At 42.9% G+C, this 22,212-nt stretch overlaps 1 protein-coding gene across 2 annotated transcripts in view; it reads left to right on the top strand.

Moving 5' to 3' along the window:
• Nucleotides 1–22,212, top strand: part of jade3 (jade family PHD finger 3) — a 53,571-nt gene that overhangs the window by 9,715 nt on the left and 21,644 nt on the right. For both annotated transcript variants that reach the window (XM_068033241.1, XM_068033243.1), the window contains exons 2-3: nt 21,453–21,530; nt 21,636–21,695. In XM_068033241.1, the coding sequence (XP_067889342.1) occupies nt 21,509–21,530; nt 21,636–21,695 (82 nt within the window). In that variant the 5' untranslated portion in view covers nt 21,453–21,508. The remainder of the gene's footprint in view (nt 1–21,452; nt 21,531–21,635; nt 21,696–22,212) is intronic.

Genomic DNA, 22,212 nt, shown 5'->3' with positions numbered 1-22,212 from the left:
TTCCCATCCTCAATGATGGTGGAACCCAACATATGATTGCAAAAGATGAGGTTGAACTATTTGCAATCATTTTCAGAAGTACTGCATGTATAATCCATCTGGGCCTCCTCCTGAGATCCCACTATGACAGATGCCAGTTTAACTCGCTCCACGTGAAATCAAGAAACGGCTGAGTGCACTGGATACAGAAAAGGCTATGGGCTTCGACAAGATTCCATCTGTAGTCCTAAAGACGTGCTGAAGAACCAGCCACACCTCTAGCCAAGCTGTTCTACTTGAGCCACACCAGCACCTACCCAACAATATGGAAAATAGCCCAGTAAAAGGCAGGACAAATCCAATCCGGCCAGTTAGTGCCTTATAGTCTACGCTCAATCATCAGCGTAATGGAAGGTGTCGTCGACAGTGCTATCGAGCAGCATTTACTCGCCAATAACCTGCTCGCTAATGCCCAGTTTGGGTTCCATCAGTGTCACTTGGCTCCATCAATGTCCTGGGAGTCACCATTGACCAGAAACTTAATTGAACCAACCACATAAATACTGTAGCTACAAGAGGAGGTCAGACACTGGATATTCTGTGGCAAGTAACTCACCTAACTCTCCTCCTAACTTCCCAAAGCCTTTCCACCATCTACAAGGCACAAGTCAGGAGTGTGATGGAATATTCTCCATCTGCCTGGATGCAGCTCCAGCAACACTCGAGATATTCAACACCATCCAGGACAAAGCAGCCTGCTTGTTTGGCACCCCTAAATATTCATTCCCACCAGCGCATCGTGACAGCAGTGTGTACCATTCACAAGACGCACTGCAGCAACTCTCCAAGGCTCCTTTGATAGCACCTTCCAAATCCGCAACCTCTGCTGCCTAGAAGAACTAGGACAGCAGGCGTATGGGAATGCAACCACCAGCAAGTTACCCCTCCAACTCTCTCACTGTCCTGACTTAGAAATATATTGCCGCTCCTTCACTGTCATTGGATCAAAAACGAGAGCTCCCTGCCTAATAGCACTCTGGTTATACCTACACCACCACCACCTCTCTGGGAATTAAATGCTGGCATTGCAAGTGACAGTCATATCCCATGAATGGATTTAAAAAGTTATAATGTGTATGCAAGTTTAAAATGTTCGGATTATTTGCTATCCTTGCCAGCAAGGTTGTTGGTTTGGTGGCCGTAATTAAAACATAGGAATGTACAGTAATATTCTAGGTGAATAACGAACATTGGTAGTTATTTCATTCTGTGCCTGCAGAGCCCATTGCAAAACCGTTCCATCTCCAAATAAATTTGAATTGCTGTTTTCTGATCTGCCGTATCTAACGAATCGTGGCATTGTCTTGTGGAATCGATGGGAAATTGCTGCAGTTGTTGGAAGATTTGGGCACATTCCTGTAAATAGGAAATTGTTATTGGTGACTATTGATCTGTTTGGTGCTTGTGATGTGCCACAAGGATTGGTATTCTATAAATTAGCTAGATAGAAGTGTTGGGGTTGGAGGGACAGTCCATATGTTCATGGATAATGCTAAAAGTTGTGCGAGTGTTAGGACTGTAGAGTAGAACAAATATTAACAAATTTAGATGCGCTGGGGGAATTGTCAAACTGGCAAATGGAATTTAACCTAGATAAGTGCAGTTTTTGAATTTGAACAGGCGCAACACCAAGTACACTTACACTTCACGTGGAATAAAACTGGATTGCTTGAGAAAGAGAAAAGGACCTTGGTGTTATAGTTCATAATTCTGTAAAGGTTCATGACCAATGCCGAGAAACTGTAGCCAAAGTAAATAAGGTGTTGGGTTGTATTAATAGGACTATTCAATATAAAACAGTGCACCATTTTGTTCTGTACAACCTTGGTTAGACTGCATTAGAAAACTGCGTCTAGTTTTGGTGGTCTCATGGTGGGTGATTATAGAGACTATGAAAAAGTTTTGGGAAAGGTGCAGGCCAAACAAATTCCCGGTTTTAAACCTTAGTTATTTATTTAAGAACTGGGTCCATTCCCTGTGGAGATGCATAGGGATTTGAGGTGATTTGATAGAGGTGTATACAATAATTAAAACACTAGATTATATTGGATAATTTTGGTGTATTCAATGAGGCACTGCAGGAGTGTGTAGGTCTGTAGAAGTTGGATGAAGACAAATTATACTTGGCTGAAATGTGCCACCAAAATGAGATAGGCTGATGATCATGTTTTGTTTATATGAATAATGGACTAGATGTAGGCTGATGGCACTGGCAGCCTTGTATTGCAGCATGAATCAATCTGCTCAAAAGAGAAATAAGTTTGAATGCTTACACATGTAATTTAATCTGCTCAAAATTGAAAAACTTAACTATCATTTGTCATGCATGTTGCTGTCAGCCACATGAATGGATATATGACTTGCTTTACAGGAATCTACCCTCAGCCAGCACCAGGAGGTGTGCTTTCCTGCAAGAGTCAGTGGAAGGTGGTCAGGAATTGAGAACCCCAGCAGATTTTTCCTTCCCCCTCCATACCCTCCCTCTGCTACATGTCTGTCTGAGGTGCTGTGGCCAGATGTAATGTCTTTTTTACCTGCTGGCTCACTGATCAGTGAGCCCAGTGCAGACTGAGGGTTGAAACTAAGACCGTCCTGATCATTGTCACCATCAGAGGTGCTTATTCGTAATAGCTTTAGATTTTATTACAAGTTCATGATTGTTGATCCTTAAGTTCAATGTGTTACCAGCATCCAAGGCTGTGTTTGTAGTTTAATCTAAATGTAGTCTTTATAGTTGTCAGGAATGATTTGTGCAGTCCATTTAGGCAGGCTTAAAAACTAATAGCTTTCTTGTGTCTACTCTTATATCTATCTAATTATTTAGAGATACAGCACTGAAACGGGCCCTTTGGCCCACCGAGTGTGTGCCGACCAACAACCATCCATTTATACTAATCCTGCATTAATCCCATATTCCCTACCACATCCCCACCTTCCCTCAATTCCTCTACTGCCTACCTACACTAGGGGCAATTTACAATGGCCAATTTACCTATCAATTGTTGATATTTTATACACCTTCTTCCCAGAGCCTTTCATTCCACGTGTTCATTTATCAGCTGTGTTAAATAGTTAAATCTAAATTATCTGAGCACCTTTCCTGTTCTATGCTGGAGTCCATGGCCCCATGGTTTAGAAAAGCAAAATACAGAGAAATGCTGGAAATCTGGAATAAGGCAGTTCTGACGAAAGCTTATTGACCAGAAACATTAACTCTGTTTCTCTCTTTATAGATGCGACCTGACCTCCTGAATATTTCCAGCATTTTATGTTTTTAATTACCCTTGGTTTAGACTTTGAATATATCATTGGATTCAATTTATTTATTTCTTAAATGTACTTGAATAACATATTCCCTGAGCTGTTTCTTCTCTAGAGGAAACCATCACAGTTTCTTCAACCTTTCTTTATAGCTGAAATGCCTTCAGCTAGTTAGCAATTTAATTGACATTTTTTACACTGCATTCAGTACTTAAACATCCTTATGGCACTGTGACCAAAATTGTGCAGAGTACTCCAGGTGTCTACTCGTCACTTATATAGAGTCGTTATCATATCCTGGGATTTGTGCTCTAACCCTTGAGTTGTACAGTTTTCATTATTGCTGCTGTACATTGCATGGATGGTTTTACTGAACCATCCACCAATCCCTTGAGTTCTCAATCCTGTGATTTATCATGCAGCCTGGTGTAATTTAGTTTATAGTAATAACAATAACTACTTGCATTTATATAGCACTTTTTAAAAAATGTAAACTCTCATTGTTGATTCCCTTTCCCTAGTCTCATCACCTGGTATTTGTCCATAATAAATGCAATAAATACTAAAAAAAACATTGTCAGCCATGGCTCAGTTGATTGCACTCTTGCCTCTGAGTCCAAAGGTTGTGGGTTCAAGTCCCTTTCCAGAGACTTTAGCACAAAAATCTAGGCTGACAGTCCAGTGTAATATTGGGGGAATTAGTGGGCTTCGCCATCAGAAACTCCTTGCTCAGCATGATAGAGCCTCCCTCAAATGGCTCGGAACGCATACTGTCCATCCGACTGCTCACCACCTCTGGTCCAGTACACCTACTCAGCATCTTTGCTCCAACACTCTGTTCCGCACCTGAAGCTAAAGACCAGTTCTATGAACAACTCCATAACATCATTAGCAGCATCCCCAACACCGAACACCTATTCCTGCTGGGGGACTTTAATGCCAGGGTTGGGGCCGACCATGACTCATGGCCCTCCTGCCTTGGGCGCTATGGCGTTGGAAGGATGAATGAGAACGGGCAGAGACTGCTTGAGTTGTGTACCTATCATAACCTCTGCATCACCAACTCGTTCTTTCACACTAAACCCTCTCACCAGGTTTCATGGAGGCACCCAAGATCTCGTCGTTGGCACCAGCTAGACCTCATTGTCACAAGGCGAGCCGCCTTAAACAGTGTTCAAATCACACGCAGCTTCCACAGTGCGGACTGCGACACCGACCACTCCCTGGTGTGCAGCAAGGTTAGACTCAGACCAAAGAAGTTGCATCATTCCAAGCAGAAGGGCCACCCGCGCATCAACACGAGCAGAATTTCTCACCCACAGCTGTTACAAAAATTTCTAAATTCACTTGTAACAGCCCTTCAAAACACTCCCACAGGGGATGCTGAGACCAAGTGGGCCCACATCAGAGACGCCATCTATGAGTCAGCTTTGACCACCTACGGCAAAAGTGCGAAGAGAAATGCAGACTGGTTTCAATCTCATAATGAAGAGCTGGAACCTGTCATAGCCGCTAAGCGCATTGCACTTTTGAACTACAAGAAAGCCCCCAGCGATTTAACATCCGCAGCACTTAAAGCAGCCAGAAGTACTGCACAAAGAACAGCTAGGCGTTGCGCAAACGACTACTGGCAACACCTATGCAGTCATATTCAGCTGGCCTCAGACACCGGAAACATCAGAGGAATGTATGATGGCATGAAGAGAGCTCTTGGGCCAACCATCAAGAAGATCACCCCCCTCAAATCTAAATCGGGGGACATAATCACTGACCAACGCAAACAGATGGACCGCTGGGTTGAGCACTACCTAGAACTGTACTCCAGGGAGAATGCTGTCACTGAGACTGCCCTCAATGCAGCCCAGCCTCTACCAGTCATGGATGAGCTGGACATACAGCCAACCAAATCGGAACTCAGTGATGCCATTGATTCTCTAGCCAGCGGTAAAGCCCCTGGGAAGGACAGCATTACCCATGAAATAATCAAGAGTGCCAAGCCTGCTATACTCTCAGCACTACATGAACTGCTATGCCTGTGCTGGGACGAGGGAGCAGTACCCCAGGACATGCGCGATGCCAATATCATCACCCTCTATAAAAACAAAGGTGACCGCGGTGACTGCAACAACTACCGTGGAATCTCCCTGCTCAGCATAGTGGGGAAAGTCTTTGCTCGAGTCGCTCTGAACAGGCTCCAGAAGCTGGCCGAGCGCGTCTACCCTGAGGCACAGTGTGGCTTTCGTGCAGAGAGATCGACTATTGACATGCTGTTCTCCCTTCGTCAGATACAGGAGAAATGCCGTGAACAACAGATGCCCCTCTACATTGCTTTCATTGATCTCACCAAAGCCTTTGACCTCGTCAGCAGACGTGGTCTCTTCAGACTACTAGAAAAGATCGGATGTCCACCAAAGCTACTAAGTATCATCACCTCATTCCATGACAATATGAAAGGCACAATTCAACATGGTGGCTCCTCATCAGAGCCCTTTCCTATCCTGAGTGGCGTGAAACAGGGCTGTGTTCTCGCACCCACACTTTTTGGGATTTTCTTCTCCCTGCTGCTTTCACATGCGTTCAAATCCTCTGAAGAAGGAATTTTCCTCCACACAAGATCAGGGGGCAGGTTGTTCAACCTTGCCCGTCTAAGAGCGAAGTCCAAAGTACGGAAAGTCCTCATCAGAGAACTCCTCTTTGCTGACGATGCTGCTTTAACATCTCACACTGAAGAATGCCTGCAGAGTCTCATCGACAGGTTTGCGTCTGCCTGCAATGAATTTGGCCTAACCATCAGCCTCAAGAAAACGAACATCATGGGGCAGGATGTCAGAAATGCTCCATCCATCAATATTGGTGACCACGCTCTGGAAGTGGTTCAAGAGTTCACCTACCTAGGCTCAACTATTACCAGTAACCTGTCTCTAGATGCAGAAATCAACAAGCGCATGGGTAAGGCTTCCACTGCTATGTCCAGACTGGCCAAGAGAGTGTGGGAAAATGGCGCACTGACACGGAACACAAAAGTCCGAGTGTATCAGGCCTGTGTCCTCAGTACCTTGCTCTACGGCAGCGAGGCCTGGACAACGTATGCCAGCCAAGAGCGACGTCTCAATTCATTCCATCTTCGCTGCCTTCGGAGAATACTTGGCATCAGGTGGCAGGACTATATCTCCAACACAGAAGTCCTTGAAGCGGCCAACACCCCCAGCTTATACACACTACTGAGTCAGCGGTGCTTGAGATGGCTTGGCCATGTGAGTCGCATGGAAGATGGCAGGATCCCCAAAGACACATTGTACAGCGAGCTCGCCACTGGTATCAGACCCACCGGCCGTCCATGTCTCCGCTATAAAGACGTCTGCAAACGCGACATGAAATCGTGTGACATTGATCACAAGTCGTGGGAGTCAGTTGCCAGCATTCGCCAGAGCTGGCGGGCAGCCATAAAGACAGGGCTAAATTGTGGCGAGTCGAAGAGACTTAGTAGTTGGCAGGAAAAAAGACAGAGGCGCAAGGGGAGAGCCAACTGTGCAACAGCCCCAACAAACAAATTTCTCTGCAGCACCTGTGGAAGAGCCTGTCACTCCAGAATTGGCCTTTATAGCCACTCCAGGCGCTGCTTCACAAACCACTGACCACCTCCAGGCGCGTATCCATTGTCTCTCGAGATAAGGAGGCCCAAAAGAAAAAAGAAGAACTGCACTGTTGGGAGTGCCGTCTTTCAGATGCGACGTTAAACCGAGTCCCCGTCTGCTCCCTCGTGGATGCAAAATATCATGGCACTATTTCAGAGGGGAGCAATGGAGTTCTCCCTGGTGTCCTTGCCAATATTTATCCCTCAATCAGCCTCACAAAAACAAACTACCTGGCCATTATCTCATTGCTGTTTGTGGGACCTTGATGTGTGCAAATTGGCTGCCACATTTCCTACATTATAACATTGACTACACGTCAAAAGTGCTTCATTGGCTGTAAAGTGCTTTGGGACATCCTGAGGTTTTTTTTATTTGCAACTCATCAACCCACCATCCCAACCTATTCACCAGATCTCTGAGTTTTCTTTGCCTTTTCTCTATTGCTTCAAACTTGCACAGTTCAGTATAATTTTGAAAGTTTAGGTGTTTTTGTTCTCTCCCCAGGTCTGGGTCATTTATATGCACTTTATTCAGTAGTGAGTGGCCCTAGCACTGAGTCCCCTGGCACACCACTAGTGCCATGTTGCGGTAGTACCATTCACAATCACTTTTTGCTTTCTTTGTGTTGGCCAATTTTCAGTACTAAACCTTGTTTCCTATTCCCTGCATTCCTACACTTGCGTGACGTGGTGTCAAAATTCTTGCTGACATATAAATGTAATTTTTGTTGCCAACCCGGTCCTTCATTTCTTTGAAGATCCCCAGTTAATTTGTTATGTAACACTACTGCATCATAATCCAGTCTGTCTTTTACCATAATGAATCATCTGTGCATATTTTTGGCTTCATCTGTTGTAGGACAGATCACAAAGTAATTATGGATGGGAAGGCCAAATCGTCAACCTCAGCTCTGCCATCCAGATAGACCCAAGAGTGCCCCATTTCAGCATCTAATGTTTTTAAATGAGTCCTTTTTTTACACCTCCACTACTGTATCTGGAAGTCCATTCCATGTGTTGATCACTGTGAGGCAAATCCCCACCTGCCAAGACTGAGGCACACATTGTTTTACCACATGAACATTAAAACTTAAAATTGCAAGCCCTGACCGGAAAGGCATTTCCATGGTAACAGACAATGTTGAAACAATGGAGACTGTGCCGTGGCTCTCCAATACATAGAAGTGGTCAGACTAGTTTTAGTCACATGGCTGGCTGGGCAGAGAAATTTGAGCCTCCAACAAGAGATGTGAAGAGACTGTTCCATATAAGGAACTAGTCACATGACTAACCTGCTGAGCATCCTGGGAGCTTTTTGAGTTTGAACTCCCAAAACAAAGGAATTGCAAGGCAGGACGCCATGTGCTCTCCTGGAACTAAGAACACCTGCCTGCCTATCTCTCAGGGAACTGAAACCATTGAAGACACGTGAAACTCAGAGAAAAAGGTTTGCCACGTGAACAAAATTTTAAGACGATTACTGAGCCCCAACGAAACGCAAGAATATAACTACAATTAAGGACGACAGCGAGCTCAAGAAACCGTAACAAGATATTGCCACCAACTGTTCTACTTATCCTCTCTTTTCTGTCCCTATCTTGCATGTTTATATCGTGTGTGCATGCTAGCGTGAGCGCGTCGTATATCCACTGGCGTGAACTGTATTCGAGTTAAGTTTAAGGTTTAATAAATTTCATCTTTCTGCTTTAAACCAAAGAAAGCCTGTTTGTGCTCAGTTATTTGCCTGATGAACACGAATTCACAAGAAAAGGGAGCTCAAAACAGTGTCTTTAAAATTAAATCTTGTTACAATAAGACAGCAAGAGACCCCCTAGACACATTGGTCACCTGGTCATAACAGTCACTCTTAAATTTACCTTTAGCTACTTTGAAGCTGTGGCTCCTTGTCATACTCTTAATTTAACGTAATTGCATTTGCCTTTCATGCTCTCAACTGTCTTTTATATACTTGTATAAGGTCATCTCTCAGGCACCTTTTGTTCTAAACTGAAAAGCCTATGCTTCTCCAGACTGTCTCTATAATTTGGACAACCGAATACAAAGAGATCAGCTTTGTAGCTCTTCCCTGCATTTCCTTCAGTGCCAGTACCTCTTTTTTGTTTTTTGGCAACCAGAACGCAACACAGTATTCAAGGTGTGGTGCAATCAGAGCACGGCACACTTTGATCGCAGTTTATATGGTTTATATTCTACTGTTTTAGTATATAATTTAGTCTTATTTGCTGCTGTGCATTGGTTAGATATGTTGAGCATCAAGCCTATTAGGTCTTCCGTTTCTTCCGTAGCAATTTAAACACCATTTATAGCATTTATAGGGTGGTGTGAAGGGGGAGCACATCTTCCCAGATGCCAACTGTGCAAAGCTCATGTCGTAGGAGCCAGTAGCACTAACCTGGCACAAAAATAAAGCATAAAAGCAGCTATTGATAAATGTCAATTGCTGATCTGAGTGTAACTTTAAAATTGGAGTTAAAGAAGATCCAATGAGGGTTGTAGCAAAAGACCCAGTAGGGCAATCACTAATGCAGAAACATTCACCAGCATATGGACTCCGGCAATCAGATTTCCATGCATGTCCAAAGCTGTCTTTTTCTTGATTTGAGAGTTAGTGCTGTATAACTCAGTACTGCAGGATTGTGCAGTTCTCTAAATTGTGAATGTGTGAAGCTGTTGGATGCAATTTAATAGTGCCGTTATTTAAAGTCTTCTGTGTAACCTGTATCCTGTATGCAAGTTCTTCACAACTTCCATTTTTCCACATTCAAAACATTAATATTTTCTTCTGAAAAACTTAACTTCGCTTTCGCTAATTTTTGTTTTGGTATGTAATCATTGCCTTGAGACCATAACAGTGCAGTTAGTATATCAATGTTGAAATTCATGGGTATACTTCAATGTATAAAATGGGGACTGCTCAAAATATTTTTTCCTTTCCTTTGGCATTGTTGAAGTGGATCGAATCTAAAATAGCAATATTTCCTTTTAATATGGTGAATATGTGCTGATATCTAAATTATCTAAAAAGAATTGTGAAGCTTCATAGATGATGAACATTGATTTTTGATTGTGAGACAATATTGTAGTACAATTGATTGTTGCTCAGTTACAGCAGATCAGTAGAAAAAGCAGCAAACCAAGCCAAACTAAATCCAAAAAATATCATTGCTCTGATGAAATAAACAGGGCCATCATGTAAGCTAAAAGGGTGCATTCACACTCCAACTACGACATCAATATTAAGAAGTTTAGCTTCCCATTGGTTAGGTTTTAGTGTAGGTGCATGCTGACTACAGAGCAAGGGCCTGATCTGACACCAGAACAAAATGGAGTGGCAGTTATTCTATTACCATTTTACTTGGCCATTTCTGCCTTCACAACCAATTTGTACTCCAAGTTTAGAGTTACACTGATTAGCGGGTAGATGATTTACTTTTTTTTTCTTGCAGGTTAATAGTTTTATTGAGGTTTTAAATAATGCACAAAGAAATTTTTAAACTTTCTGTGTGGGACATCACATGCAGAACTTGACATATTTCCAGAAGGCGATCTTAACTTCCAAATGACCGTGTCCTATCCAGAGGGAAAAGATGCAGAAAACATTTGTTAGTACATACCAGCAGAAATAACATGCTGCTAAGTTAACAAATAAAGATATTTAGAATTTATAGAATCTTAAAAAGCACAATGCAGCTGTTCGGCCCATTGTGCCTCTTTGACAGAGCTATCCAATTAGTTCTACTCCCTGCTTTTCCCATAACCTTGCAATTTTTTTCCTTTTTAAGTATATATCCAATTCCCTTTTGAAAGTTACTATTGAAGTTGCTTTTCAGGCTGTGCATTCCAGATCATAGTTCGCTCTGTAAAACTATTCTTTCTCTTTTGCCATACTACTTGCATTATACAATATCAAATAGACAGAAATCTTGTGGTCTAGCAGGCTCTGTATTGGGACCTCAAATAGCCCATATACTCCAATACACTGTAAATCAAATCTATGTCATCAAAAATATAGTATTCCAGTGGCCTTTTTTCTTGAAGGAGTTAGGGATATTAGGTACAGTTTTACATATCAACAGTCTTGGTATTTAACTCATTACATTCGAACCTTGACATTGAGTGTTAGCAGGCAGTTCGGCCTCAGTCATCACAGTCAGTGTAAGTCAGTGGAAACCTTGACTTTTTTTTCTCTCTCTATACTCCTTTCACTATGAAATTTAGTTTGAGAGGTCTCTATTTTTCATTCATTCATGGGATGTGACCGTCGCTGACTAGGCCAGCATTCATTGCCCATCCCTAATTTCCATTGCGAAGGAGGTGGTAAGCTGCCTTGAACCGCTGCAGTCCTTGGTGTGGTGTGTAGGTACACTAGCAGTGCTATTAGGAAGGGAGTTCCAGGATTTTGACCCTGTCAAAGTTTTGCCTCAACCTCGTAGTGATGCAAGTTTACATAAATTTGCCACTGAACGGGTAATATTGTTCAGAGGCTAGAGGCATTATAGAGTCATAGAGTTACGCAGTACAGAAACAGGCCCTTCGGCCCATTATTTCTGTCTGGCCATCAAGCACCTATCTATTCTAATTCCATTTTCCAGCACTTGGCCCGTAGCCTTGCATGTTATGGCATTTTCAAGTGCTCATCTAAATACTGTTTAAATGTTGTGAGGGTTCCTGCCTCTACCACCCCTTCAGGCAGCATGTTCCAAATTCCAACCACCCTCTGGGTTTCTTCCTATCTACCCTGTCTATGTCCCTCATAATTTTGTATACCTCAATCAGGTCCCCTCTGAGCCTTCTCTGCTCTAAGGAAAACAACCCTAGCCTATCCAGTCTCTCTTTTTATAGCTGAAAAGCTCCAGCCCAGGCAACATCCTGGTGAATCTTCTTTGCACCCTCTCCAGTGCTATCACATTCTTCCTATAGTGTGCCAACCAGAACTGTACGCAGTACTCCAGCTGTGGCCTAACTAGCATTTTATATAGCTCCATCATACCGTCCCTGCTCTTTTATTCTGTGCCTTGGCTAATAAAGGCAAGTATCCCGTATGTCTTCCTAACAGCCTTATCTACCTGTGCTGCTGCCTTCAGTGATCTATGGACAAGTACACCAAGGTCCCTCTGACCTTCTGTACTTCCGAGGATCCTACCATGCATTGTATATTCCCTTGCCTTGCTAGTCTTCCCAAAATGCATTACTTCACACTTCTCAGGATTAAATTCCATTTGCCACTGCTCTGCCCATCTTACCAGCCTATCTATATCGTCCTGTAATCTAAGGCTTTCCTCCTCAGTATTTACGACACCACCAATTTTCATGTCATCTGCGAACTTGGTAATCATACCTCCTAAATTCACGTCTAAATCATTAATGTACACTACAAACAGCAAGGGTCCCAGCACCAATCCCTGCGGTACACTACTGGTCACCGGCTTCCACTCACAAAAACAACCCTCGACCATCACCCTCTGCCTCCTGCCACTAAGCCAATTTTGGATCCAATTTAGGTTGGTTAAGGCACATTGTTGATACAGAAGTCTTGTGTGATACTTAGCTTATCAAATCACCTCATTTGAGCACCAGGTGACAAAATCCACTATGTTCCAATCTCTAATAATGACTAAGCCTGCATTCTTTTTAAATTAAAAGAACGTAAGAGTTCCTAGATGAGAAAAAGACTAGGGTTTATCTATTTCGCATTTTACCCTCGTGCTAATTGCATGGTACAGTGTTAGTGGAATTGTTTACTAATCCCGGCAGTCAGTCAGATCTGGTAGCCTATAACAGATCCAGGCATGTGGAAAACCACCCTAGTGGTTGAAACCGTTGAGGATCATGTACTGAACACCAAAATATTTATTTTCTGGAAGAAATCTATCTAATTTGTGTTTGAATTATGCAATCTCCACTTGGAACAGTTCGTCCTGATCTGCATTATCTAGTCCCTTTAGAATCATGAAAACAACAATCATATCACCTCTCGACCTTCTTTTCTCCAGTGAGGACATGCTCCATTTACATAATTGCTCGTCCCAATCCAATCCCTTCATCCGCTCAATCATTTTGGTCGCCCTTTTCCGTAGTCTTTCTGTACTATGACTACCAGAATTGCATATAGTATTCAAAGTGCGATCACACCAATGATTTACAAAGTGGGATCCTCTAACTATTTCAGCTTGATATTCACCTTTTAATGTATCCCAACATCTGATTTGCTTTACTCACTGACAGAGTATTGTTTCAATAGCTTCAATATTGTCAGTCTCAAACCCCAGATCTCAATTTTCATGAACATTATTTTCTTTCCATTTAATTAATAGTCCCTCCCTGGCATTTTGACCCCATGTGAAGCACTTCACGTTTGTCTACATTGAAATTAATCTGCCACTTGTTTGCCCATTTCCCAAGTATATTCAATTCATCCTATAGCTTAAGCCTGTTCAACTTTGGGGAGTACCACTGGCGGGCAAGATAAAGGAAAATCCTAAGGCATTTTATAAGTATATTAAGGGCAAGAGGATAAGCAGGGCCCATTAGGGACCAAAGTGGCAATCTGTGTGTGGAGCCAGAGGATATAGGTGAGGTTTTAAATGATTACTTTTCATCTGTGTTCATTATGGAGAAGGACGATGTAGGTATAGAGATCTGGGAGGGGGATTGTGATATACTTGAACATATTAACATTGAAAGGGAGGAAGTATTAGCTGTTTTAGCAGGCTTAAAAGTGGATAAACCCCCAGGCTCAGATGAGATGTATCCCAGGCTGTTATGTGAGGCAAGGGAGGAGATAGCAGCGGCTCTGACACAAATTTTCAAATCCTCTCTGGCCACAGGAGAGGTACTAGAGGACTGGAGGACAGCGAATGTGGTACCATTATTCAAGAAGGGTAGCAAGGATAAACCAGGTCATTACAGGCCGGTGAGTCTAACATCAGTGGTTGGGAAACTGTTGGAAAAAATTGAGGGACAGGATTAATCTGCACTTGGATAGGCAGGGAATAATCAGGGATCGTCAGCATGGCTTTGTCAGGGGGAGATCGTGTCTAACAAATTTGATTGAATTTTTCGAGGAGGTGACTAGAGGTGTAGATGAGGGTAAATCAGTAGATGTAGTCTACATGGGCTTCAGTAAGGCTTTTGATCAGGTCCCGCATGAGAGATTGGATAAGAAAGTAAGAGCCCATGGGATCCAGGGCAATTTGGATCCAAAATTGGTTTAGTGGCAGGAGGCAAAGAGTGATGGTTGAGGGTTGTTTTTGCGAGTGGAAGCCTGTGACCAGTGGTGTACCGCAAGGATCGGTGCTGGGATGCTTGCTGTTTGTAGTGTACATTAGTGATTTAGACGTGAATATAGGAGTTCGCAGATGACAAGAAAATTGGTGGTGTCGTAAATAGTGAGGAGGAAAGCCTTAGATTACAGGACGATATAGATGGGCAGAGCAGTGGCAAATGGAATTTAATCCTGAGACTTTTGAGGTGATGCATTTTGGGAGGAATAACAAAGCAAGGGAATATACAATGGATGGTAGGATCCTCGGAGTACAGAAGGTCAGAGGGACCTTGGTGCACATGTCCATAGATCACTGAAGGTAACAGCACAGGTAGATAAGGTTGTTAGGAAGGCATATGGGATACTTGCCGTTATTAGTCAAGACATAGAATATAAGAGCAAGGATGTTATGATGGAGCTGTATAAAATGCTCGTTAGGCCACAGCTGGAGTACTGTGTACAGTTCTAGGCACTACACTATAGGAAGGATGTGATAGCACTGGAGAGGGTGCAAAGGAGATTCACCAGAATGTTGCCTGGGCTGGAGCATTTCAGCTATGAAGATAGACTGAAAAGGCGAGGGTTGCTTTCCTCAGAGCAGAGAAGGCTCAGGGGGGACATGATTGAGGTATACAAAATTGAGGCACATTGATAGATTAGATAGGAAGAAACCTTTTCCCTTAGCAGAGGGGTCAGTAACCAGGGGGGGTAGATTTAAGGTAAGGGGCAGGAGGTTTAGAGGGGATTTGAGGAAAAAAAATTTCACCCAGATGATGGTTGGAATGTGGAATGCACTGCCTGAAGAGGTGGTAGAGGCAGGAACCCTCACAACGTTTAAGAAGTATTTAGATGAGCACTTGAAATGCCATAGCATACAAGGCTACGGGCCAAGTGCTGGAAAGTGGGATTGGAATATGTAGGTGCCTGATGGTCGGCACAGACACGATGGGCCGAAGGGCCTGTTTCTGTGCTGTATGACTCTGACTGTATTTAGCTTTGTATCATCTGCACATTTAACCACAATGCTTTGAGACTGCTTGCCCCAGGTCATTTGTGAAAATGTTAAACAGAAGAGGTCTTAAAAAGCCTATGCTACCCCACTGGTAAAAGGCTGATACCAATCAAGATTGGTGTGGGAGAAATGGGTTCCGAATCATGCGGCACTGGCACCAGTACTGGGGAAGGAGAGAGTTGTTCCGTTGCGACGGGCTTCATTTGAACTATGCTGGGACCAGCGTCCTGGCAAATCGTATAACTAGCGGGGGAGGGTTCAATTGAAGGGCAGTTTAAAAAATCAAAAAGAAATGAGAGCGGAGGTGCAAGATAGTGAAGAGGCGACCGATCATCAAAGTCTGATATGAAGAGGCAGAAAATATAAGCAGAAGAGTGCAGCAGAAATTAGAACCAGAATGAGAAATAATGGTAAAAAGTCAAAACTTAAGACTCTTTATCTGAATGCACGCAGCATTTGTTACAAGATAGATGAGTTGACGGCACAAATAAAAATAAATGAATATGACTTGATAGCTATTACAGAGACATGGTTGCAAGGTGACCAAGACTGGGAACTCAATATTCAAGGGTATTCGACGTTCCGGAAAAATAGGCAAAAAGGAAAAAGAGGTGCGGTAGCTTTGTTAATAAAGGAAGGTATCAGTGGAGTGGTCAGTAGTGATATAGGCGCAATAGATTGTGATGTGGAATCAGTTTGGGTGGAAATAAGGGGAAGAAGTCACGGGTGGGAGTTGTCTATAGGCCCCTGAAGAGTTGCCTCACTGTAGGACAAAGTATAAATTGGGAAATAATGGAGGCATGTAAGAAGGACGGCGCAGTGGTTAGCACCGCAGCCTCACAGCTCCAGCGACCCGGGTTCAGTTCTGGGTACTGCCTGTGCGGAGTTTGCAAGTTCTCCCTGTGACCGTGTGGATTTCCGCCGGGTGCTCCAGTTTCTTCCCACAGCCAAAAACCTGCAGGTTGATAGGTAAATTGGCCATTGTAAATTGCCCCTAGTGTAGGTAGATAGTAGGGGAATTGAGGGGATGTGGTAGGAACATGGAATTAATGTAAGATTAGTATAAATGGGTGGTTGATGGTCAGCACAGACTTGGTGGGCCGAAGGGCCTGTTTCAGTGCTATATCTATAAATAAATAAAAATAAAAAATAAAGGGTGCTACAATTGTCATGAGTGATTGTAATCTGCATATTGACTGGACAAATCAGATTTGGCAGAGGTAACATGGAAGAGAATTTATGCTGTGCAGCAGGGATTGTTACTTAGAGCAATATGTTGCAGAACCTACTTGGGAACAGGCTATTTTAGAGCTAGTAATGTGTAATGAGGTAGGATTAATAAGAGAGATCGTAGTTAAGGATGATGTAGGGACCCCTACATGATAGAATTTCAAATTCAGTTTGAGGGCGAGCAACTCTGTTCTCAAATCTGTGTCCTCAAATTAAACAAGGGTAATTACGGTGGTATGAAGAAAGAGTTGTCTAAAGCGGACTGGGAAAATTAGACTAAGGGGAAGGTCAGTGGATGAGCAGTGGCAGACATTTAAGCAGATATTTCATAACATTCAGCAAAAATTTATCCCGGTCAAAAAGAATGACTCGATGAGAATGATGAAACACCTGTGGTTAATAAAGGCGGTCAAGGAGGGTATCCAGTCAAAAACTAAGGCATACAAAGTAGCGAAAACTAGTGGTAGGCCAGAGGATTGAGAATTTTTTAGGAACCAGCAGCAAGTGACTAAAAAGCTAATAAAGAGGGAAAAAATTGATTATGAAAGTAATTTGGCAAGAAATATAAAAACAAACAGCAAGAGCTTCGGGTATATAAAAAGAGAGTAGCTCTCATGAGGGGCATAGTTTTTGACGCACTAATGGGACTAAAGGCAGACAAGTCACCAGGACCGGATGGCCTGCATCCATGGGTTTTAAAGGAAGTGGCTGCAGAGATAGTGGAGGCACTGGTCGAAATATTCCACAACTCGCTGGATTCCGGGAGGGTCCCAGCGGATTGGAAAACCGCTAATATGATGGCCCTGTTCAAGAAGGGAGGGAGACAAAAAGCAGGAAACTATAGGCCAGTCAGCCTAACATTGGTCGTTGGGAAAATGCTAGAGTCCATTATTAAGGAAGAAATAGGACGTTTAGAAAAGTTTAACGCAATCATACAGAGTCGTCATGGTTTTGTGAAAGGGAAATATGTTTGACAAATTTGCTGGAGTTCTTGATGTAACAAGCAGAGTTGATCCAGGGGAACCGGTAGATGCAGTGTATTTGGATTTACAGAAGGCATTCGATAAGGTGCCACATAAAAGATTATTGCACAAGATGGGAGCTCACAGTATTGAGGGTAATCTATTAGCATGGATTGAGGATTGGTTAACTCACAGAAGACAGAGATTCAGAATTAATGGGTCTTTTTCAGGTTGGAAAGAAGTAACTAGTGGAGTGCCACAAGGATCAGTCCTAGGGCCTCAATTATTTACTACCTATATTATTGACTTGGAGGATTTGCTGACTATACAAAAATAGGTGGGAGGGCATGTTGTGATGAGGACACAGAATCTGCAAGGGGGTATAGATAGATTGAGTGAGTGGGCAAAAACGTGGCAGATGGAGTTTAATGTAGGAAAGTATGAGGCCATGCACTTCGGTAGGAAGAATCAAAAGGCAGACTATTATTTAAATGGCGAGAGACTTCAAGAAAGTGCAGCACAGAGGGATGTGGGTGTTCTTGTGCATGAAACACAAAAGGTTAGTATGCAGGTGCAGCAAATAATTAAGAAGTCAAATGGGATTTTGGCCTTTATTGCTAGGGGGTTGGAGTTTAAAAATAGGGAAGTCTTGTTACAACTGTACAGGGTGTTGGTGAGGCCGCACCTGGAGTACTGTGCACAGTTTTGGTCCCCATATTTAAGAAAGGATATTGGAGGCAGTTCAAAAGCGATTCACTAGGCTGATTCCTGGGATGAAGGGGTTGACTTATCAAGAACGGCTGAACAGGTTAGGCCTTTATTCATTAGAGTTTAGAAGAATGAGGGGTGATCTTATTGAAACGTACAAGATTCTGAGGGGGCTTGAAAGGGTAGATGTTGAGAGGATGTTTCCACTGGTGGGGGGTATCTCGAACTAGGGGACATAGTTATAGAATAAGGGAACACTCATTTTAAACTGAGATGCGAAGGAATTTCTTCTCAAAGGGTAGTGAATGTCTGAAATTCTCTACCCCAGAGAGTTGTGGAGGCTGGATCACTGAAAGTATTTAAAGAGGAGGTAGATAGATTTTTGAAATATCGGGGCGTTGAGGGCTGTGAGGAGCTGGCATGAAAGAGGAGTTGAGGTCTGGGGCAGATCAACCATGATCTTATTCAATGGCGGGGCAAGCTTGAGGGGCTGAATGTAGGGACAGGTGGGGATGTTTGGTAGGAATATGGGATTAGTGTAGGATTAGTATAAATTAGTATAAATGCCCTTTCCTATCCTGAGTGGTGTGAAACAGGGCTGTGTTCTCGCACCCACACTTTTTGGGATTTTCTTCTCCCTGCTGCTTTCACATGCGTTCAAATCCTCTGAAGAAGGAATTTTCCTCCACACAAGATCAGGGGGCAGGTTGTTCAACCTTGCCCGTCTAAGAGCGAAGTCCAAAGTACGGAAAGTCCTCATCAGAGAACTCCTCTTTGCTGACGATGCTGCTTTAACATCTCACACTGAAGAATGCCTGCAGAGTCTCATCGACAGGTTTGCGTCTGCCTGCAATGAATTTGGCCTAACCATCAGCCTCAAGAAAACGAACATCATGGGGCAGGATGTCAGAAATGCTCCATCCATCAATATTGGCGACCACGCTCTGGAAGTGGTTCAAGAGTTCACCTACCTAGGCTCAACTATCACCAGTAACCTGTCTCTAGATGCAGAAATCAACAAGCGCATGGGTAAGGCTTCCACTGCTATGTCCAGACTGGCCAAGAGAGTGTGGGAAAATGGCGCACTGACACGGAACACAAAAGTCCGAGTGTATCAGGCCTGTGTCCTCAGTACCTTGCTCTACGGCAGCGAGGCCTGGACAACGTATGCCAGCCAAGAGCGACGTCTCAATTCATTCCATCTTCACTGCCTTCGGAGAATACTTGGCATCAGGTGGCAGGACTATATCTCCAACACAGAAGTCCTTGAAGCGGCCAACACCCCCAGCTTATACACACTACTGAGTCAGCGGCGCTTGAGATGGCTTGGCCATGTGAGCCGCATGGAAGATGGCAGGATCCCCAAAGACACATTGTACAGCGAGCTCGCCACTGGTATCAGACCCACCGGCCGTCCATGTCTCCGTTATAAAGACGTCTGCAAACGCGACATGAAATCGTGTGACATTGATCACAAGTCGTGGGAGTCAGTTGCCAGCATTCGCCAGAGCTGGCGGGCAGCCATAAAGACAGGGCTAAATTGTGGCGAGTCGAAGAGACTTAGTAGTTGGCAGGAAAAAAGACAGAGGCGCAAGGGGAGAGCCAACTGTGCAACAGCCCCAACAAACAAATTTCTCTGCAGCACCTGTGGAAGAGCCTGTCACTCCAGAATTGGCCTTTATAGCCACTCCAGGCGCTGCTTCACAAACCACTGACCACCTCCAGGCGCGTATCCATTGTCTCTCGAGATAAGGAGGCCCAAAAGAGTATAAATGGGTGGTTGATGTTTGGCACAGACTCGGTGGGCCGAAGGGCCTGTTTCAGTGCTGTATCTCTAATCTAATCTAATGCTGCAGCTACTTCTGGTTGTACTATCTTAAAAGACGCAAACAAACCTGAGTACTATGGTACTCCAGTTTATTTCTACATCTTGAAAGAAATTATGTAACTACCAATTTTACCAAGTGGATTTTAAAAACATGGATTCACAATGTATATCAAACTCACTGGTATCTAATTTTCTGAGTCACTTTTGCTACCTTTTTTTGAAAAAAAAGTAACATCTGCCTTCTAGCCCTCAGCACCTTTTCAATCTTTTGTGATTTTTCTTGGAGCAGTGAGTAACTTGGTGGCAATGAGCATTATTTAGTTTTTGAGCCCAGTTTGCTTCTCTTTTCTATTGTATATCTCTATGCAGCTTTTTATTAAACTACAGGTGTACATCAGCTCTTGTATTTTTAAAATTTCAGTGTTGCACATCTCTTCATTGCAACCTGTTTCTGTTAGGTTGTTAACCTGTCCTGTCAATCACATATAAGCAGCTGCGCAACCCTCTGAATATAAGGCAAGAGTGCCAAGTACCTCTTGTAAGCAGGCTTTCTCATTTCTACTATAAGGAAGTTAACTGCCACTTCCTCACAAACTGTACGAGACCATTTAGTTCAGTAGTAAATGTTCTTGTGTAGTTTCAAATATTGGCTGCAATTTTTTTCTTATAGCTCCTGAAAAAATAATCTTCCCCTACATTACTCATACTAATTGTGAAATAGAATATCAGAGCTCTTGAGCCATTTAACCTTTTGATTCTTCAGTATTTTATCTGAATGAAGTTATGTTAGGATTTCTGCAGCAAAATTTTTGATTACATTCTTTAATGAATTTGCAGGGAAACACTTTGATTTACAACAGTCTTGAGAATTGTTAGAATTCCCTGAGTGAAATTTATACCAAGGGACGCAGGTATTGCGGGAATTTTGGTTTTTGGTAAACTTGCATAAGATGATTTGTAACTGTAAGTGTGATTATGTTGAGTAGTATACCAAGATTCCTGCTTTACAAATGTGGGCTAATATTTATTTTGAACTGTCTTTGTTTTAACGTCACCTTAATGCTGGTACATCACAGCCGAGCCTGGCCCTAATTCTGTTCTCACTCACGGTGCCCAAATGTGAACTTTCTAGCAAGGGTTACCAGATAATAATTAAGAATGGAAACCCTGGTTGCTGACTTTTCCTTGCCTTTCTCAGCCCAGAGATTTTCAGGTAAAACTTTACACCCAAATGTTGCTCTAGCTGAGAACTTACTTAAGTACAGACTTGAATATTGAACCTGAGATATTCTGCTTAGTACTAAATGGTAGATTTCGCCCATTACATTATTAAATGAGCCACGGCATTGTTTCAGTATTGGACAATGCAAAATACTATAGCAATATTGACTGAGTCACAACAGCCTTTTGAAGTACACTTATAAATCCTGAAACAATCAGGATGTAAAATGTTTACTATATTAGATTTATTTAACTTTTTTCCCTTTTTATAGAGCTAACTTATGTGGATGATGGATTCAGCACTTGCTCTACAATATTGAATTAGTATATGCATATACTTAGAATTTATGGTAAGTTGAATTTGCATATTTGAAGATCCACTGATCCGTGGGATTAAATTAATACTGTATTTGATGCACAGAATTGGAAAACTGAACCTCTTCCTTTCCTTAAAGAGCATGACAGGATGAAACGCAACAGACATTTGAGCAGCAGTGACAGTTCAGACAATGAGAGTAAGTAGGATGATGGTGTTTTACCTATTCTATCCAAGTGTATCCTTCTGATTCTGTGGCAATCTTTTTTTATTTGCCGAAGACCTCCTAGATATTAAATCTATGCTTATTATGCCTGAGAACTGCATGATATGAGTTGGGATATTCATTTTGGTTCACCTTGGAAGTACATCCTCATTTCAAAATCTGCCTTTAAATTTAGCACTAATTGGCATCGATACAAGTGAGTGAAGCAGTTATGGAAGTAGAAATGTTTCATTGGGAGATGTCACTTTTCTGAAATTGCAACATAATGTATAGTGTTTCAGAAAGCCCCTGTAAGCCACCCATTAGAACCATAGAAAAAGTATGGCACAGAAGGAGGCCATTCAGCCTGTCCTGTCTGTGCCAGTCGAAAAAACTAGCCGCCCAGTCTAATCCCACCTTCCAGCATTTGTTCCATAGCCTTGCAGTTTACAGCACTTCAGGTGCATGTACCTTTTCAAAGAATTGAGGGTTTCTGCCTCCACTACCATCC

The sequence above is a fragment of the Heterodontus francisci genome, chromosome 6, assembly GCF_036365525.1.
Source record: "Heterodontus francisci isolate sHetFra1 chromosome 6, sHetFra1.hap1, whole genome shotgun sequence".
Taxonomy (NCBI): domain Eukaryota; kingdom Metazoa; phylum Chordata; class Chondrichthyes; order Heterodontiformes; family Heterodontidae; genus Heterodontus; species Heterodontus francisci.
This window is presented reverse-complemented; position numbering and strand designations above follow the sequence as displayed.